Here is a 21,694-nt window from a genome sequence, read left to right as displayed (position 1 = left end):
GGTCAGATTTGAATATTTTAAAAAGTGCAGTAATAAATGAGGTCTTCTGACAAAATGAAACATGAAAAGAAAGGAACATCCACTGACAGTGACTCGCAGCACAAGTGAGACGTCAGGGCTTCAAAAGCAATCCACAACAAGTATACTAATACCAGAAGTACCACCCCAAAATAGCTTTCTAGTATATGAGAAGGATATAAAATGGGTGTTGTTTTTATTTATTGATTCATGTATTGTATTTTCACCACCCACTGAAGCTTTATAGGCACATAGTGAAACCAGAAAGCAGACAGTGACACTGCAGGGGGGTATTGATCAATTATAGTCTATGTAGTTCACAGCTAGGAAAAATAAGTCATTTGTTTGATTTAAATGAATCATTTGAATGTTTTGTTTATGTTGTAGTGTATGTGAGTATTGTGTATCTGAATCAGAAGACATTGATAGATGAGTAGAATTAAAAAGTAAAGGTAACACAAACAACCAAGACTCTGCCCCTGAGAATGATAGAAAATTCAACAGCAATGGTATACAGAAAAGTAGAAAATTCACCACCAATAGTTCTAATAATCCATTAATGTCATTTATAAGGCAAAAGTACCCAACATTCACTGGTTAAAGATTCTCAGGTGTGTTTATCTGTTGCTTTTTGTCTGATAAAACAGGGAAAACATGGGAATTTTCCAGTTTTATTTTCTGACATTTAATAGGCTGAATGAATAATGAATAGATTAGACAATAATCCATCAACGTGTTTTTAGCATTTTAGTGCACAGCAAAAGCAAATCTAGCCAGTACTGATCATATTTTGACATCACCTGTTGGTATGTCATCAGCCAGTTATGGCCCCACCCCCTACACCAACTCCCACCCTCCCTGAACACACACACGCACACTCCCCCACACACTCCCTCTGCCTCTCCCCTAGCCACAGAGCAAACACATCAGACCTGGGTATTTGCTTTGTGGACCTTAACTAAAGGGACCAGATTATTATGTTTATAGAGTGTAAAACAGTAGAAAAGTGGGATTAATGAACACCCATGCATACACATACGTGTGCAGCACTCAGACTGTGTTGACACCGGGATTTGATTTACATCAAAGATGGGAAGTGTGATCACATCAACAAAAAGTTGATAATAGTCAAATTGTTGAAAGATATAGACACACACACACACGCTCAGACGGTGCTTCATGGAAGATTGAGTAAAATATCAGCCTGCTGTCGTCATGGTGATATAGACATCAGCAGTAAAAACTAAAAATGAAGCTGTTAGACCGAGTCCCGTGTTATTTTGGGCTCTGGGTTTTTACGCAACCGACTGAATCTCTTGGGTTTTTGTTGAATCTTTTTTCCCCCTCTTTTCTCTTCTTCCTCTGAACACATCCGGAGAAATGCTAATGACGAGCCTTTCATCCTGACTGTGCTCTGGTGCTCCGCGCACTTCAAAACTGACTCACCTGCTTCTCCTAAAAGTCCCAGTGAATAATAAAAAATAAGCTTGTCACCTCAAATCAACAGAGAGAGAAAAAAAAAAAGACAAAAAAAACAACAACTAAAAATGGGTGGGTGAGTTGATTGTTGACAGGCCGCGGCTTCATCCAGTTTTCTCTCTCTGAGGAACCGACGGTTTGCTAATGCGCTGCGGTGTAGGTGCAAGTGACTCATGACTGCTTAATTTAAGCCAAAGTCAGTCCATAAAATGATTCTTTTTTTCCTGGCCGCTGTCACAGCGATGGCATCATCCCTCGGCTGACCCTTTGCCAGCAGGGTGGTATAGAAAGCCCATTGTCTGTGCTTGGATCTGCTTGCAGCCAGTCTGAATACATTTATGTATATTGTTTGTTTGGGTATATTTGCATCTGTTTGTGCTGCAATGAAAGATCTAACAAAGTATCAGGGGGAATGAGGGATTGGACAGAAGCTATAGGGGTATTAACCTAAAACCGGCACTGCTGTGTGCATCATCTTATGAGCAAAAAAAACAGCCAAAGCATTACGATATTTTGCTCTACTGACAGTCCGCCGATCACGAAAGTAGAAGAGATTTAAAGGCAAAATGGCTAAATATGTGATTTGCTGAGATTTACGAGCGCTGCCTTTCTGTTTTCGCTACATCCCGTGCCCCTGTGTTCCACTAAATCTCCGCTGTGGCACTCGTGGATGAATAATAGAGGAGGAGAGTTAACTGCCAAGTGAAAAATGAACATCTGTCTGCCCGCGCACAGGCACACGCTTATGACTGTGTGTGCAAATGCGTTTTAAAAAAAAGAAAAGGGGAAGACCAAACAGACCGGTGGCCAGACCAGACATTAAAATAGATTTTTAAAAAGAGACAATGACAAGAGTACAAATATCAAACTATAGAAGAAGATAGTGAGAAATTAATAAAAAAAAAGGGTGCATTTAGGATTCATCTGCTCTCAGGATGGTTCAGACTGAGAGGGGGGGGGGGGGGGGGGGGTGCAGGGGTGCACTTCCCATCTATAATGCATCATCTCTTGCTGGTAGCAGACGCAATATGAGCTCATATGCTAGTTTAGGACTGCAACCATTGGTATTAGCTCCACAGCCAGCTGAGTCATTTGAAGTCATTCCATATAGGCGTCTCAATCATTGTGCACCCCATGAAATAAAAGTTCTCTTTAGGATTTGTTGACATTAAAGAAATAAAAGAGAGAGAGAGAGAGAAAGAGAGAGAGAGAAAAAGAGGTATTAACCATTTCTTGCTTGTTTCAAATACATATCATACACATATACAGCAGAAAACATAGAAGCATGGGTGGAATTCAGCCAGTATATAAACCAACTACACAGCTAAGCAATCACTTTTTTTTTAAAAAGGAGAAAAATAGATATAATAACTTTAATTATCATTTCCCAACTCCTTAAGGGCGTCTTAAGTGGATTTTAGCCAATCAAACAACTCAACAAATCCCATGTTTCCATGACACCGATGCCAAAGTTCATCTCCTTTTCACTCTCAACAGACCCGAACAGCGTCACGCCATTTCCACCTTTGCCCCCGAACAAAAAGACCTGATTGAACGAACCCCCACAAAAGAGCATCTGTCAGACCAAAAAAAAAAACACACAACAGGTTGTTTCAGGCGTCTGAATAAAACCACACTTAGCTGAAATTTTGCTCTCGTCATCCCATCACCAATTCTCGTGTCAATCACACATCGATCATACACTCTTAACCCACAAGCCAGCGAGAGCCGGAGTGCAAATTTGGCAACGGCAGGACGCGAGGAGCGAAAAAAGGAGGGAGCGAAGGTTGAAAGAGAGAGGGGATGGAAAGCATTGTTTAGAAATAGGAGATGCTTGTATAGAGTGTAGAAGTGGGTAAGTGGAGAACTCGTTCTGTTCCTGCCAGTACGACGGGCTCTAATTTGCTGTTTGTAGCTGTCAGTTGTGTTTTTGTGCGCTCAGCGATCCCGGCCAATTGACAAGCAGAAAGCTGCAAATGACACCCCTCAGAACACTCTTTTTTTTTTTATCCCCCTATCAAAACACGAGTCAAGCTTTTCTGTATATTGGCACGCAGGTAAGCTGGACCACTGCCACAGGTTTCTTGGATGCAGTGCTAATTTGTATTCCCTCGTCCTCCTCCTCCTCCCCCCCGCCACGCCATCGCTCACTGATTTGCTATATACACACTCTTATCTTATCGTGCAAGCGTGTTTATTTTATGGGGGGGGGGTTTGCAGGTAGGAGCAAACGGTCGCCGGAGCTTGCTCGTAAAACATGTTGCGCTTTCCAGTTCAACAGGTTGAGATAAAAGAGGGTATATGTAGAAATACAGGCGGGAGCGTCAATGTGACAGTTATACTGCATGGGAAAAAACTCCAGTCTGGTCCCAAGCCTTTCCCTTTTCTGCTGTTTCTTATGTTTCCTTTTTATTTTCTCTCTTTTGCTTTTGCTTTCCTGTCCTTTTTTCTCCTAATTTACGCTCCTCCCTCTCCTCTCTTCTCTCCTTTCCTCCCCTTTTCTGTCCTCTCCTCTCCTCACTTCTTCTCTCCTTTCCTGTCCTCTCCTCTCCTCCTCTTTACTGTCCTCTCCTCTTCTTTTCTATCCTCTCTCTCCTGTCCCTTCTCTCCTTTCGTCTCCTTTTCTGTCCTCTCGTCCCCTCTTCTCTCCTCCCCTGTCCTCTCTTCTCCTTTTCTGTCCTCCCCTCTCCTCTTTTCTCCTCTCTCTCCTTTCCTTTTCTGTCCTCTCCTCTTTCCTCCTCTCCTTTTCTGTCCTCTCCTCTCCTTTCGTCTCCTTTTCTGTTCTCCCCTCTCCTCTTTTCTCCTCTCTCTCCTCTCCTTTTCTGTCCTCTCCTCTCTTCTTTTCTCCTCTCTCTCCTCTCCTTTTCTGTCCTCTCCTCTCTTCTCCTTTTCTGTCCTCCACTCTCCTATTTTCTCCTCTCTCTCCTCTCCTTTTCTGTCCTCCCCTCTCCTTTTCTGTCCTCTCCTCCCCTTTCCTCTCTTCTCTTTTTCTGTCCTCCCCTCTTGTCTCCTCTTCCTTCTCTCCTCTCCTCTTCTCTCCTCTCCTCCTCTCTCCTTTCCTCTCCTCTCTTCTCCTTTTTCTGTCCTCCCCTCCCCTCTCCTCTTTTCTCCTCTTTTCTTCTTTCCTCTCCTCTCCTCCTCCTCTCCTCTCCTCTACGGGGAAGGATTAGGACAGAGTCCGTTTTCATCCTGCTGTAATCCTACACTGGCAACCTAAGTGCAAAAAAAATAAACATACACACACATGCGAACACACACACTGCACATTTTGCTGTGATATCTATATATGTTCTGGGAGCTTTGCCCAAATAAGACCATTCACACACAATATGGCCACATAGCTGCATAATTGGTTCATGTTCATCTTAGAAAAGAACATTGAAGAGGAGATTTTTCAACGAATGTTCTGCCCTGATCTTTTCTCTCCAAAAAAAAAAGAGAAAAAAGAGGAAGAAAAAGAGACATAAGGAATGAATAGGAGAGTGAAAGAGACATAAACAGTCTGATCTACCTCCCAGCCTGTGTCTGTCATCCCCCCCTCGAGGTGGGGCCTTGCTGGGACTCTGTCAGCTGAGCTTCCCCCCCTGCTGAGACCTACAATGGCAGATTGGCAACCCTTAATACCACCGCTCTCTTTATCTGCTTGAATTAAAACCCAATTGGAGATGGGTTATGGGAATCGCTGGCTCAGGGAGAGCTCTTTAAAAAAAGAAAAATATATATATATTTTTTTTTTTCAGGAATTATGTGTGTGGGCGCATTTTAGGGAGAAAAAAAATGTAATCGGAGGGATAGAAGCTCCAGGGGTATCAGTCAGAGGATTAAACACTGAACTAATACAGCTAGATGCAGAGCTGTTGTTAGCCCTTTATTAAGAAGGATGTGTGTTTGTTTTCAAAAGGATGGGGCCTGTGTGCTTATGTGTGTGTGTGTGTGTGTGTGTGTGTGTGTGTGTGTGTGTGTGTGTGTGTGTGTGTGTGTGTGTGTGTGTGTGTGTGTGTGTGTGTGTGTGTGTGTGTGTGTGTGTGTGTGTGTGTGCGTGCTCAAAGGAAGTGCTCGTGAGGCAAGCAGGATGTGCAGGGAAGTGTTTTGCTTGGCTGAGCTGGCAGCTAGGTTTGACGCTCTGAGAATTGCTTATACATGGGAGAAAGATGCAAAGATCCCCTCCTCCTCCTCCCCCTCTTCTCCTCCTCTTCCTCCTCCTTTCCCCCTTCTTATGTCCTGCATTCACAAGGCAGCAGCAGAAATACCCCACAATGAACACACACACACAAACACAAACAAACACACACATACTCAGCGAAATCCTGCAAAGTCAGCTGGGATCAGAGACCGAAGCTTTACAGGAAAATTGCTCTCGAACCGGACTCGTTACTCTCAGCTGTCAACTAATTGGGCAATCTATCAGTTTTATTCCACTGTGCGGAAACAGAGGAACCTGGTCACTTATGAAACATGGGAGTGTGATAGACAAATCACACTCCCACTTCTTACGTAACTAGTCCATGTCCCCGCTGCAGAGAGTGTAAAGTTGTAGTGTCATTTCAGGGTATGTTAGGACAAAGGAGTTAAGAGAGGTGAACGTAAGCTGCTGTGTGTCGGCTGTAGGGTCGTCCTATTACAGCACATTTAGATTTATATAGCATAATAAACATTTTTTGAAAAAGACATTTAGAAGATTGAATCATCAAATGGAAATGTCTGTTTTTGACTCTTTTAGCGAGTTAAATCATTGGAAAATTAAAGTACCACATCACATTAATGCAAAATGTGTCTAAATCCAATGATACGCCGACTCCAGGTTGATGAGTCTCTGTCGTCACATGGTATATATCGCCTCGCATGAATCAGCTGAGGAAGCAAGGTAGCAAAATAAAGAGGGGATTAACAAAGAGGGATCCCTCTGTTAGGAGTTACCGGAATAGACTGAGCAAGAAGGAGGATGGGAACGAAGGGGAGAGAGACGATCGTAAATGAAAAGCAACAGAGAGAGAGAGAGTGAAAGGTGGTGTTGAAAGATGAGACAGGAAGGAGGGGGGTTGTTATCAGTGCACATACAACCCTGTCACTAAATTCCTTGCCCACGCTGCTCCTGCCCTGTCCCATATCTTCTGTGTTGACAGCTGACAGGAAAATGGCCCTCGCTCGTTCAAGGTTAAGAGTAGGACTCATCAAGGAGGGGGAAGAAAGACACGGAGGGGCGTACGAGCTCTTAGACACATGACCTTATCCTTATCATTCACTGTTGCTTCTTCAGTCTTGCTGCAGATTTTGCTGCGGTGCGAGGTCGTATTTTTTAATTCTTCTGGGGCCACTAGCCCACTCATCAACCACATACATTATATATATACATCCTGTTCTGTTAGATCCCAGAGCACTAGTGAAGAGGTAAACTCTTCAGACAGGTTCAGTGTATGAGGGAGTAACACAGCTACAGTATAGAGATATGTGCCTCCATTGACTCTTATGTTACATTTCTTCCACAGGAGCTACTGCCAGATTTAATTGTCTAATGAATTGCAAGTTTTTTTTGCGTGTGTGTGTGTTTTTTTTTTTTTTTGCTGAATTGTCCATTTTCCTGGACAGTGCTCAAATTCAACAGTTGGTTTCACACTTCACCAGATGTGCTGCGTTGTCAGTGCCAAAAATTGACGAGGGGAAAAAAATATCAAATCTGCTCAAACGTGGAAACTTTGCTTAAAAAACATCATAAACTATCATGTTGACCAAACTTTATATAAAAAAAAAAAAAAAGAAGTAACCTGTTTTCACTGATTTTATTATGCTGACATGATTCTTTTCTTTCTTTTCTATACAGACTCATCAGGCCATGTGACTTCCTCGCCTCTGGGCTCACCCACCTCCCACCGGGGAATGCACCCGTCTCTTCTCAGTCCGACGTCCATGGGGCCCTCCGGCTCCCTTCACTCGCCCATCAGCACGCTGAGTTCGCCCATGAACGGTCTAGCTTCGCCCTTTTCCGTCATCAGCTCGCCGATGGGCCCCCACTCCATGAACTCGCCCGGCATGGGTTACGGCCCCAGCGTCAGCCCCCAGGTAAGGCCTGTAACAGACGCGAAAATCCGCAGGAGCCCACACACACACACACACGCTTTTGAAAGTACTGCGGATGCTTTCAGCCACATGCACGTTGTACACCAATAAACATGCGGACGGTGTGCTCAAGTATTGTGTCTTCAAGGTTACTCGCTCCCTCAGGAATGTTGAAGTGTATTGAATATATAGTGTAACATTGAGTTTGAGGCATCCGTTAACACACAGATATGCACTAACACAAAGAAGCACATGAACATATGCAGGATCACATGAATGGAGAAAACAGGATCCACAATAAATAGAATTAATTAAGCAAATGTATTTATTGTGGATCCAAGTCAGCATCATTATTTCATTCTATTTCCACTACCAGTTACTTTTATTCAGTCATGGCAGGCTGCCAACTCAGTTTTTAGTGCCTGGCGTCATTTTACTTAACATAAAGAATGATTCATCTTTCATCTATAAGCTGTACTTGTCTAATTTGAATAAATACTGTATTATCTACAGTAATAAGACTACAACTTACGATTATTTTAATTATGGACTTATCTGCAGATTACTTTCTTAATTAGATGATAAATCGTTTGATGTATAAAACATCAGAAAACATAGAAAAATGTAATCAAATGTCTTGTTTAGTCTGATAAATAGTCCAAACCCCTACAATATACAGTTTACTATAATGGAAGACTAAGAAAAGCAGAAAAGTCTCACATTTGAGAAGCTGGAACATCAACGAATATTAAAATACATCTCAATTCTTTCAAATGATCATTGCGACTTATTGTTGCAGCTGTAGTTTCTTTCCAGGCTGCAGAATTTCCTCATGGTAAAAAAAAAAAAAAAACACACTCCCGGATTACTATTAACAAAATGTATCTCTATACTTCTGGACACACGTGAGAGTTTTTAAATGCTCTGTTGAATTTTTAGCCGGGCCAAATCGAGTAAACGCACTGAATTTAAAAGCCAAAGCAGGGACAGGGTGTCCAAATTACGTAAAGCTCCAAGCTCTACGGCGCGTGTACAATAGTCATTTTTTTCCCTTCTTTTTCTTATGTAACAATGTTTAGCTGAATTGTCTGTGTTAAATAAATAAAAAAAATACATGTAAGTCTCTTTAAAAGGCTACGCGCGTGCCTGCTGAATTACAGTATGTCACATTCGGAAACCCCGGAAACCGTCACGTTCGGCAGCCTCTGCAACACAAACACGGTTTTGTGTGTGCTCGCTGAAATACAGCCGCCCTATAAACTAACCAGACAAATGGTTGTGTATCATGTCTTACAAACTGAATTCACATGTTTCAGAAGTGCAAATTACAGTCGCTTACACTGGCACACACACACACACACACACACACACACACACACACACACGTACATAATTTTCCAAAGCTAGGCCCCAGCAGACAGAGGCCCTGCTTTGACCCCATGCTTTGACCCCATGCCACAGTTAATCAAGGCCTATTCAACTAGGATTCCACAGTACTTGGGCTCTGTCACTCTTTTCTTCTATATCTGAAGCATATTTGTCACTCTCTCTCTTTCTCCCTCTTCCCGCCATATCTCCCTTTCTTCTCCCACCCTTCATTTTTATTCTCTCTGGCTGTCCTCTTTCATCTTTTTTTTCTCCCCCTTTCTTGTTTTTTAGTCCTTGTCTCTTTCACATCATCTCCATTTCCTCTCTCTCTCTCTCTCTCTCTCTCTCTCTCTCTCTCTCTCTCTCTCTCCCTCTCTGTCTCCATCGTTTTTTGTTCCATCAATAAGCCTTGGTTTCTTTGGTATTAAAAAAAAACACACACACACATACACATACACACACACACACACACACACACACACACAATTAAGACATCAAAGCCTGCAGTGGCCCAGTTTCCGTCTGGAGCCATATCTAAAATTGAAATTGTTTCCCCCCTCAAAATGCAGTTGCTGCCTTTTTTTGTGTTTGCTAATAATTGTGGTAAAGTGCGTCTGCAACGTGATGCTATTTGGGATGGGCTCTCCTTGCTATTGTTGAGCTTATCGGTGCCTTCTAAACGAAAGTGTCCCATATGTAATGGAGTTAAGAGTGGATTAGGGGCACTTTCAGAAAGCGGCCAGAATCTTTCATTGCTAGAAAGCCCCTTCCTCCCTCCCTCCCTCCCTCTATCCCTCCTTCCTGATTCTTCAACACATTTTAAAGTCCAACACTTTCATCTGTTCCGGAGCAGCGCGCTTTGTATGCAGGTTGGATGTTTAGGAACAAACGTTATGATTGATTCAGCTCGGTCTGTTTTGTTTGATCGAAACTATGACTGCAGTTTGAGTGATTTAAAAAAAAAAGTTGTGTTTTGAGCATGTAATTATGTATGCATCATGGGTGTTATGAAAAGTATGTGCTGTCGGTGAGTCATGTTTTTATCCTGACTGCATCTCACCCACTCCTGCCAGTTTTAACAGCTATTTTTGCATTTCTGTTGGCAGTGACAGTTATAGTAGTGTGTATACAGTAATTACAGGATATATCTAACTTGGATTAAGGGTCATGACTGGTTTCCAATCTTTAACAATGCTGTGTTATTTTAAATTTGCTCAAACAGAATAAAGAATGACCATTGCCAGCATTGTTTTGTGTTCACACATGTTCTGTTCAGATGATAGACTTTAAGTTGCACAATGTAGACGCATTGATGTGACTAATGGCAGTCTATGGATCTTAATTAGAAGTGGACATTAAAAAAAACAATGATATTTATGATATGATACTTACATTTCAGTATTCATCCTTTTTAGATCAACGTGGTTTTATACAAAAAAGCAAAAAATAAATTCCATTAAGGGTTTTTCTTTTTTGATCTTCCCACCTGTTTCCAAATGCCATTTAGTGGAAAATGCAAATTTACAGCATGGATTCATCACCCTTCAAAATCAGGACAAGGTAAAAAAAAACAGTTTGGCTCCATATTGACCTTGAACCTCAGTACTTTTTCTTTAACGACTAAATTCTGAACTATAGCAAACTGTAAAGTACGGAAAGTCTGCATTTAATGCTCGATCAGAATCTTGATATTGTTCACTTGCTCTTCTCGTCTGTATGCAAATATTTCCTCATTTTAATTATATATTTTTATTATTATTATATTATATATTTTAGCACTCTTCTGCTGTGTCTTGTGAGACACTTGAGGCATTGGGCTGATTTTATTACATCACAGAAAAAAAGCACAGTTTTAATTCCACCAAGTAAGGTATTAAAAAGTCTTATTTTGCCTACTCAACCAAAACTGAAGTGTCTCGTGGGCACCGGAGTTGAAACATTTCAAAAATGGTGCCCAGCCCTAAATCTGACAGATACTCATGTTTCGAGGATTTGAGCCGTTATCCGTGAACGTTTGCATAACTGACACTGTAGAAGCTGCTGACTGTTGCTCGGCGAACGGCGGCGGTTTGATGTGAGAGCGTGGCTCAGAGGTTAAAGATGGTGGCAGGGCCCTGTGGTTGTGAGGCGTGGCTCTTCTGATGGGATGTGATCTGAGTCAGACGGCATGTGCCACTTGCTCTTAACACTCGGCTGACTTGCTGTTTTCTTGAGCAGTTGACTGGAACGGGGTCACAGCTCAGCCTCTTCCATACTTAACCACCCCAGAGCACATTAGAAGACCCCCGCCTATGGTAACTGCACACACAAAAGCATGGTCACACACACACACACACAATACAATAAGTCGCAGTCTTCCTAATTCTCTTATGTTCACATACAGTATATCTTAATGAACTGTGTAACTTCAATTGCTTCATCACTGGCTTTATGAATAAAATCAAAGATGAGATTTATCACAGTAGTTTTTTCTTCTTACTGTCTGTCTTACTGGTGTAAAAACAACAGCTTATTTTCATTTCCACCACATTTTTTTGTCCTTTTTACTGGAAGTTTTCCCCTAAGCTGTCCCCATCAGCAGCTTTCAGGTTCGTGGAAGCATGAGGTCCAGGTGAAAGTCAGTTTAAACCACTTTGGTTTGAAAAAAAACAACTGTAATTTTCAATAAAAATCGGTGAAAACCAAAAACAATGCGCTTTAACCATCCCCTACATCAAAGACGTAAATGACAACATGATGAAAGCAAGGGGTAGAGGATGGACAAAACTCCCATTCTTGCTGGAATCGCGCATCCTCCGAAAGCCAAAACCACATGTAAAGAAAGAGACGGTCCTTTATCATCAGCCAATTCTTACATCTCCAGAAACAGTACTTCCCCCTTCAGCTCTGTTCTTAACATCCACACACACTGACATAGTGTGGCTGTGCTGCTTTTTTCTCAACATTTAGTTTGTCAAGCCTTTTCAGAGCATCCTGCTTATCTGCTTTGCATATTCTGAAGGCGTCTGTATTGTTCTGACACACACGCCATCAACATAACATATACTTTGTGTCTGCTTTTTGCCCTTTTGCCTGTCTTTTTTTTCTTTTTTTCTGGAGACGGATGAGAGGAGAGACATCTCCCCGGGTATCTGGTCATGGGGCAGTGCCAGGCCACAACCATGTCCATTAGGAAAAGAGCTATAATAGTGGTTGTGTCTGTGGGCTTAAACTCACTGACAATACAGACCATCCCTCGATCACAGACACCGCAACTCCACATGCAGCTGGAAGGGATTATGAGACAGGGGTGGAACACGTTTTACACTTCCAGTGACAATGGCAAGAGTTGTCTGGCAGTTGTTTTTTTTGTTTTTTTTGCCAAAAAAATCGGTTCTTTATCATCGGATCGCTGGCGCTTCCCATTTTCCATTTTGTGGCTCAGTCCATACCCCTCTGGCTTCCACGCTCTCCCACTCAAATATTTTTTGAGAATCCTAAACCAACAACAGGCCTCTAGTGACTCTAAGTCCGCCTTAAAAAATACATATAAAGCTTGAGTGTTTCTGGAGTCCGACGCAGAAGAAACGCTAATATGAAAAAGGTGTAAATGTTTTACAAGAAATGGAACACAGGCTTAATAAGTAATAAATGAACAGCAGCGGTGATGTCAGGTCCAGTTTTGGGTACGTCGTGTTTAGGCGAGGGTCACTAGGAGACTGAAACACAACATAGTAGAGAGAGAGAGCGAGAGAGAGAGAGAGAGAGAGAGAGAGAGAGAGAGAGAGAGAGAGAGAGGACCCCAGCCCCTTCCTGTGTGAGAGCAATAAAGGTCCATTCCACTGCTCTGTTCTTTGATGGACCTCGCTGTAGTCACTCTGCATGACATCATGGTTGTATGGCTCTAATGGCTGGACAAAGGGTCTGTGTATAGGGTCCCTTGAGAACAGTTAAGGCTCTCTAACGTCAATCAACCCCCAAATGGATGGGGGAAAAGATTTTTTTTAGCCAAAGCTGTTTCCAGGTAGCAATTAGAAGCAGTTTTACTTTTTTTCCCTCCCCCCTCTTTTTAGTACGGCTTGTTCAAGGAAGTCTAACTAATAATCCAGTTGTGCTTTTACTAGAAGTTTAGTACACTGTTCAACTTTTTTTTTTCTACTGATACATTACACTGTTCTACTATATTGTAAAATTTCAATAAGAAGATATCCTATATTTGTACTTGCTGCTGTTTGCTGTGAATGCAAACTCAGTATTTAACTCCAGTTGTTAAAAGGGGAAAGTTCTCCTTATTTTCTGAGTGTTGTTTTGATTCTAACACACTGAAAAAATGACGGTGTGAAGATCAGAATCAGTGCATAAAAACACACAGAAAGTCTGAGCAACAAAGTGGTGTTGCATGTTGATAGAAATGAAAATTGAGAAGAGTTTTCCAAGCAGCTGTCATAGCACATGCAATAAATGTTTTTGTTGTTGTTGTTTTTTTTTTTTTCTTTCTACGAGATTTATTTAGGACTCGCCTTCAGTTGTTCAAACACACCGTAGGCTATAATTTAAAATCTGACACAGTGTCGCGTGATATCGCTCAGGGGCTTGTGTGTGTGTGTGTGTGGGGCCACACAGGAGACGTGCCATTCAGAAGGTGGCAGCTATAAGGGATAGAAATGGTAACATTAGCTTTAAGTTTCAGAGACCAGCCTCCTAATGCAGACGAGGCGTTGCGGTTGAAATACCTCGGGGCCACACATTTATTTTAAAGCTTCAAATAATCCACGTAGGGCTTTAATTGCATGCAGTGGTGTGATCTTACAGCAACTCAACACTGACTGTGGACAGACATGTACACTGTAGGAATTTCTGTGATGTATAATGACACTATTTTTTTTAATTTTTTTTTTTTTACAACCCTGCTCTGTGCACAGATCAGTTATCAGTTAAGTAACTAAAATAACTCGCTCATTAGTCATTACACTCACCGAGCACTTTATTAGGCACACCTGTGCAATCTAATGTAATCCAGTAAAACAGCTTTGCCATAAATTCCACTTTTATGAAGCTCATACATTTTCAGGTTTTGTTGACATTGTCAGAAAGGTGATAATTCTACTTTGTTTATTATTGAGGTCGTAGTGGGTGATGGTGGTGTACTGGAGTGCATTGTAAATATATATATATATAAAATGTATTATATAGTGCTTTTCACAGACATGAGTCACAGAGTGCTTTACAGGAAAAAGCAGAAGATGTAGTGACCAACACAGTCGCTTGTTAAAATATATATAAAGATTAAAACAAGGACATAATGAGCAATACAATACAAGAAGAAAACCCAACAGTGATGCATGGAATTCCCCAAAGGCCCGTCTAAACAAGTATGTCTTTAGCTGCTTTTTATATTGTGCAGTGTTACAATAATTTGCCCTCCTACTGTATTTTAGTGGAGTGAACAAAATATTAGGTGTAGTATTAGGAAAGTGGTCACTACACTAAGTCATATTCTTATTCTTTCATAACACTGTGCTTAAATGGCCTTATGGACATTGTTCTGCAGCAAAAAAAAAAAATAAACAAAGCATGATTTCCTAGAGTCATGAATATGGCAAACATGGGTTGAACAATGTTTGTTTAACTTATTAAAGAACCACATGGTTAGGTGTGTGGTACACCACAAAGCTAAACACCTGGTTGTGCTTTAAAAAGAGGTATTTGGCTAAGGTTGGCCATTTCAGAAAGCCTGTAAAGAAGAAAACCATTTCTATTATTTGTTTGTATCCATTTTGTATGATTGTAAACAGAATATATTTGGGTTTTGGACTGTTGTTCTGACAGATTGAGATATTTAAAATGTCACTTTAAGCTCTGGGAAACTTGGATGGATATTTTTTCACTGTCTTCTACGATTCTGTGGACCAAACACGTAATCAAATCGATAAACACAGAACAATTGATAGAACTGGCAAGTCTGATGGTATTGTGCTCCTAAGTTGGGAGCACAATGGTGAAACCTTGTCCTCAATACATGACAAGGTCTCACCATTGTGCGAGCAAGATGGTAGCTGTAGATGGAGGTAGTGGATGGATAACACAGAAGAATTTTCAAGAGAGAACAAAAGAAACATCAGATTAATCAATAATGAAGAGAATAGCTCGAATGTGTTATTTGAAAAGGTCTGATTTGCTTCAGAAAAGAGCAGATGAAAGGGGGAGCAGGCTGTTTCAACTCAAACACGCTATGAAGAATGTACTGTATGTAGTGAGGAGGAGATTTATAAAAAAAGACAGAAAAGCTGGAGAAGACTGGTGTGAGAAGAGAGTGACTTGAGGGTTGTATGAGCCGCTCTGTCAGTGGTGGGCAGGAAAAGCTCACAGAAGAAGCACTGTTTCCCATGAAAACAGTCATGCTCATCCACACGTACACAGAGTCAAAACTAAAGCACGCAGTTCTACACATGCATGCTGACAACCGTAACAGAAAACACAGGCTCTAGCATACAGGCACACACACAACAGACGCAAAAATTAAAAATACACAAGTGTGCTGCAGACCCAACCCTACGTGCGCACACACTCCCTCGGATGCCAAAAACACTCGTGCTGAGGTGAGACAACAGCTGAAAGTCACTGCAGTAAGGCTCCGCTGCCTCTCTCATGCCACTGATCGTCTTGATATCTTTTTTTTTTCTTCTTTTTTTTCACTTCAACAAAAGTTTCTGTCAAAACACACACACACACACATATGCACAAACGCCAGCAGTGCCTGCAGTGATTCATTTTATCTGGTGTGGCACAGCATGGGTTGAGCACTGGAAACCTCCAAGCTGTCTACAATAATGTCTTCTTCTACTAAATTCTACCCACCGGGAGTGAGCAGAGACAGTTTTATATTAGAGCCGAGCGTCAGTATCGGCGGTGCTATTTCACAAGAAGTCATATTCAGGATGGATTAGTTGTCACTGAGGACTTAATTCTAATAAATAATTAATGTATTCTCTTTCAGGTCATTCATAAGCCATAGTAATGCATACATTTGACTCTTTTTGGTAGCCAAGTAGTGAGCTTATGTACGCGAACAGTGCCCTTCATTCATCTTTGTGTTTTTTCATTAATGCCCTTGAAACCACATGCTGTGAGTGTGCACGAGTGACATATGTGTTGTGAAAATAACATCTAAAGATTGTGACTTGCCTGCACACGTCTTTTCAAATCCAGACAATGACTAATTCCTGAAAACATTTCGGAGATTAATTTGACTTCATTAAGAATATATCGTCTCCCTTGAGGTTATTTTTCAATGGTGACCAAAGAAATCAGCATCACCATGAGTCACGTTAATGTTGTTAAATCTTTCTCAATGCTTCTGGAGGAGACAAAATGAAATAATGATACCATTTTTTTTTTTAAATCTCAATAAAAATCAAATTTGGGGCAGCAAAACTGTTCATTTTGTTAGTGATTTATGGATGATCTTTTATGGTTGGACCTGTCTCCTTATCTGAGTGAGACTTTAAACGTACAGTCATACGACGGGACCGACCCGCCATCTCCTCACAACTGGCCTGCACGACTCTGTGTAGCATGCGTGGGCCCGCACACACATGTCGCTCGATTTTTGCGCTCATTTGTGAGCTACGTGTTGTCCAAACAGGTGCCTTTCAAATTTATAATAGGCTTGTAATTGATTCCAAAGGGTGTCTTGTTGTGAATTTACCCAGAAGGCCACAGAAGAGCGGACCCATTAACACAACCTCCTGTATGAAACCCAACCCCCCCCCCCCCCCCCCCCCGGCCCACCTCCCCAATCTCTGCTGATACATATCCAGATAAGACTCGCACAAACCGCAGAGGAAAGAAGGAAAGTTTGTGCTCATTCCTCTCATTCTTTTCAGGACTGCTGAGATAAGTTTGCTTTTAGAAGGAAGTGAGGTGTCAGAGTTGAAAGGTGACGCAGGGAGGGGTTATCATGAGGTTACATCATGACCCAATCAATGACCTTACCTCTGAAGGGGGCGGCTGGTTAGGTGTCGTCTCCTGTCAACGGCAGATTCGTATCCTCTGCTCACACTTTCCTGCTCTTCCCATTCTAGCTTTAGACATTTTCAGTTTCATACCTTGGAAGCTCACATAATTGAAAGTTGCGCTAATTAATCGTTCCCAGGCAAAGCGCACTTCACTTTTAGTAAATGGGATCTATAGCAGCGGATTGTTAAGTAGAACATCCTATTCCTGGCCATGTTGCGCTGCTGCATAATAGAAATCCTTATTAAGGAATTCTTAAAGGGTGTTTTGAAAGAATACTGTAGAGATAACTTTTTTTTTTCTCTGAGTTTAAAAAAGGTGCCCTTGAACTGGAAACAGCTACTGGAGTTCCACATGAGGGCTTTTTGCCGTGCGGTGCACTAGGATTTGATGTCTCCTTTTGAAGTGTCTTTACGAGCAAAGTCTGTGCTCTGACTCTCTGAATCGAACTAAGCCCGTCTTAAGCAGAGGCCTCCACTGTCTCTGCCCGTCTTTCCTTTTCTCCTCTGTTCACTCGAGGGATGACTCCTTTCTTTCTCTCTTTCTTTTTTTCCACCGCTGCGTGTGTTGTCATTGCATACTAATAGTTTATAGGACTTGCTCTGCTGCCAAGATTCTGTCTTTTAAAATGGAATTCAATAAAACACCTAAAAAAGCTGATTAACAATAGTTTTATTTGTCTCTCCATGAAATATCTTATCCCTTAATGTATTCTTACTACTGCATAAGATTGCTGATCATTAGCCCTTTATCTCAATTTTCTATTGTGTTCTATTTATTATGAGATTTGATGATTAGTTTCTGTTTATTAATGTATTTGACTGTGATTTGCCCCCTTTTTAAGTGGTTGTTGTAGCCTGCAGGTATAATACTATATAATGTAGCATTGAAAAGACTCTGTAGTAAGCTGATGGATTAGAAAATTAAAGAGCAACATTTTATAATTGAATCATTGTCAAACATTTGCTGGTGTCAGCAACATTTTCTGCTGTTTATTCAACAGATGAATCTGTAGGTTAAATAACCATTAGTTGCAGCATTATACTAATACCATACATACTATAAGCATGCTGTTTATTCTAGCCATAATGCCACTCCTATAATACATGTTGTAATGAGAGTATGCAGGGATCTGCTACTTTTTACAAGAATATACAAAAAAGAATAAAACATCTCCCTTAACAGTAGATTAAAAATGCAGCCATTCATCAACCCAGCCACTATTAAATTCATCACCTTCTGCACGTTTATATTCCAGTAGCCTGCTGAAATCAGCAGTTGGCACAGGACATATCACATATATCAGTTCTGTGCAGAATGTGACACCCACAAGCAGACAGAGACCCCCAATGTACTGGATGTACCAATCGAATGTCCTCCACAACATGTTACATAACACCTGCAGCACATGAAACTCTGTGTGTGTGTGTGTGTGTGTGTGTGTGTGTGTGTGTGTGTGTGTGTGTGTGTGTGTGTGTGTGTGTGTGTGTGTGTGTGTGTGTGTGTGTGTGTGTGTGTGTGTGTGTGTGTGTGTGTGCGCGCGCGCTTGTGTTATTCAGCTGGAGCATTTCAGTCACTTGTGTTGTACATTGTACTGCAGGGAATCTTATGTCCTACATTTCCAATCCTTGATGTTAAATGTCCCTTGTTTGTTTCGCTCCCTCAGTGTGTAAAAAGTTTGAAGTCAAGCCATCCAATCAAGAAACTTAAAAACAATTTTTTTTTAAAAAGCAGCTATACGCAGACAGTATGTAAGGAAATGATTGTGGAGGGGTTTCCCACTGCTGTACACACAGCTGGCATATCTACCCGCGATGGGTCACTTGTATGTGTTGTAGGGGTGGAAGCATGTGTTCTATTTCCAGAGATAGTCCTGAGCCACTTTAATCCCCCCGCCTTGCCTCCATCGCCATGAGCAGAAGAGAAAGAAAGCCCACCGGCCAGCCCACCCCACTGCGGGGTGCAATGTTCCTGAGATTGAGTTGCAGGTTTACTGAAAATAGATTGTGAGTAGAAGAGTCTTTTCTATCTGGCAGACAGAGGGTTTGATAGAGACGATCGCAGCCGAGGAGACAGCTCTGTTAGTGCTGCGCTGCAGGGGGAAAAGACTAGGCTCAGGCGTTTAACTGAGGTAAGACCTCATGTTGCGTGAATGGTTGTGTGTGTGTGTGTGTGTGTGTGTGTGTGTGTGTGTGTGTGTGCTTTGTGTGTGAGTCAGTGTGCACATGCTGCCAAAGCTGGTTCCAAACAAATGATGCAGCTTTGTGTGTTAGAGACACTCTCTTATTTCCTGCAAGGAGAGCTTTTTCAGCAAAAGAGGCACTTTGGCAACACATAAAGTTTACAGTAAAAACTCATCTTGTGTTTATGTGTCTACCATTCATTGAAATAGTGCACATAACACTCATTGTTACTGTGCACATGACACATGCAGTGTGACCACAGCATTGATATTCTGCAAAATGTGTATTTCCTGTGATATTGATAGTAAAAAATGTGAATGATATCACAAGGGAAGATCTGCAGAATTGTGCATGACGTTATGTTCACTGTGTATTTGTGTAAATAAGGTGTGAAGAGCAGGCCCGGGGTGGGTGTCTGAGTGTGAATTGAACGTTTTCATGTGGTGGAGGGCTTTAACCTTTTGAACCCACTAAACCCACCAGCGGATTCATCATTTAAACACAGCCAAATAGTCAAAACCCACAAGATCTTCATTTTTTTCAAATCTAGTCATGTTCCCAAGTCAAGTTCCAATGACAGCACATATGTCTTGCTAAAATGAATAAAAAATAAAGTATATAAAATGATGCAGAAGACATGTAGAAGTTACTATTTGATGTGATGGTAAAGCACCAGTGTTTGGAGCATTTCCCCTCAATGTAAGCATGATGCTTCAATCTAAATGTATATGACACAGCTGACATTTGTCTGACTTTGAAGATGTTTAAGAGGATTCAAACATTAAAGTGTCTCAAAAAGTGAAATGGGATGTCAGGAGCCACAGCAGCAAGATGTGGGCATGTCTGTAGTTGTGCAAGCTTTTGTGGAGAACTTGCATATGTATGTATGTGTACAGTGTAATTGTTGTTGTGTGCGTTGGTGTGTGTCCAGTCAGCCCTTTCGTTCTCATGGCATCATAACCAATTTTGAGTTTCAATACTGGTTTCTCTTGGTAGATTCAGGGAGCTCATACATTTTACCTGCACATGTTTTAGTGCTCTGATACGTTTTCCTGAAGTGCTGCGTTTGTTTTCCTCTTGTTTGTTTGCGCACAGACATCAGTCACTGTTGCATCAAGAGCTGACGATGTGTATTACGTGCACAAAGTTGAGGAAATAGAAATGTGGAAGAGTGAAATAAAGAGATGTGTTCAAAATATATCCGTCTTGTGTTAAGAGACTTGGCGTAGATAAAGGGGAATCCCAGTTTTACATGTCAGAGTTAATTTAAATGACAGTACAGGGCCTATGAGAACAGTTCATGTTTCATGTTTTCCGTCACTCTTGAGGAGCTTTGTCAGTTCTACCAGGCAGGGAAATTCTAAAGAAAGATGCTATTGGGTTGCATTGTGGGAAGTGTAGGACCCAGGTTTGTCAGAGCTTGGCCCATATCTAATAAATAAAAGTCGGGATATGTTTGTTTTAGCTGCAGCTTGGATTTTAAGCTTTTTTTGAGGGGTGAGGGGACTAGTTCTTTAATTTTCCTCATATTCTTTCACACTAAATATTGAAACATTACACCGATTACATGACTTGCCGAATTCCCCCACTGATGTTTTTTGTTTGAAAAAATAAAAGAAGAAAGAAAGCTCATTTAGTTCATTTTCATGTATCAGTATCCACGTTCATCCATTAAAATAAAAAAAAAAGGAAAATAAAATTAGACGATGGATGCTACAATTACAAACTAAACCATTTCCGAAAAAAAATGCTGCCCAGAAGCTCCCAAACACTGTTTATTTCTGAATGAATGAATATTTCACATATTATTTTAAAAAAAGGGGGGTGGATTATTCTTTTGGCTTGGCTGGGTTTCTCGTTGGCCCGTCAGGCCTGTACAATTACAGCGGAAACACTGGACAAAATATACTCACAGACTATCATGTTTGTCTCGTCATTATAAGAAAATGTTCTTCTGTCTAGACCCGTCCCTGCAGACAGACACAGCGTCTTCCTGCTGCAGTACCAGCTAAATTTAGAGCCAAGAAGTGTTTGTGCTATCAGACATGTCTCATGTGTGGTAACTTAATGAAAACACGTCTGGCTATATGAGCCCATGTGGCTCCTCTGCCAACTTTGTTCTGTCTCTCACCCGTCTGCTATGTGTGTGTCTGTGCAGGGATCTACCTATTCTTCCCCCAGCGTAATGTCACGTTAGTCAGTCAGATCGGTGCTTTTTTACTTTCCAGAATTTTTCATGAGAATGTGTTAAAAGGTGAGCCACAGTAGCTTCTGATACATTCAATACATTTAGAGCTTTATCATAATTTATATCCTGCCCCTTAACATTTATCTCTTCTGGAAACAGCATGTAGCTAGTTATAATAATTAGTCTCCACTTGCTCTCCTCTTTAAGGAAAAGATGGCAAAGATGGGTCATTTTCAAATGAATTTGATCAAAGCAGGGTGGGAGGGAGGCAGCATTTGAAGCGAAGACTTAAGGCTTCAGTTGCACTGCTGCTAAAACAAATGCTGTCTCTTTATTCTGCTGTACTGTTAAATTTTGCATTGGAGTTATGCTAGCGCCGAACATTTGGGAGCCAGCGGGGCTTGTTGAG

The 21,694-nt window shown here is 41.4% G+C and overlaps 2 protein-coding genes across 4 annotated transcripts in view; one reads left to right on the top strand and one right to left on the bottom strand.

Moving 5' to 3' along the window:
* The window catches only part of LOC133994936 (leucine-rich repeat transmembrane neuronal protein 4-like), a 933,350-nt gene that overhangs the window by 487,081 nt on the left and 424,575 nt on the right, over positions 1-21,694 (bottom strand). The window lies entirely within an intron of this gene.
* Positions 1-21,694, top strand: part of rxraa (retinoid X receptor, alpha a) — a 110,518-nt gene that overhangs the window by 59,595 nt on the left and 29,229 nt on the right. For all 3 annotated transcript variants that reach the window (XM_062435272.1, XM_062435271.1, XM_062435270.1), the window contains one exon: positions 7,316-7,554. In XM_062435272.1, coding sequence (XP_062291256.1) covers positions 7,316-7,554 — 239 coding nt within the window. The remainder of the gene's footprint in view (positions 1-7,315; positions 7,555-21,694) is intronic.

Source organism: Scomber scombrus, chromosome 15, assembly GCF_963691925.1.
Source record: "Scomber scombrus chromosome 15, fScoSco1.1, whole genome shotgun sequence".
In the NCBI taxonomy this organism is placed as follows: Eukaryota; Metazoa; Chordata; class Actinopteri; order Scombriformes; family Scombridae; genus Scomber; species Scomber scombrus.
The sequence above is the reverse complement of the archived record's forward strand: the minus strand, read 5'-3'. Positions and strand labels throughout refer to the sequence as shown.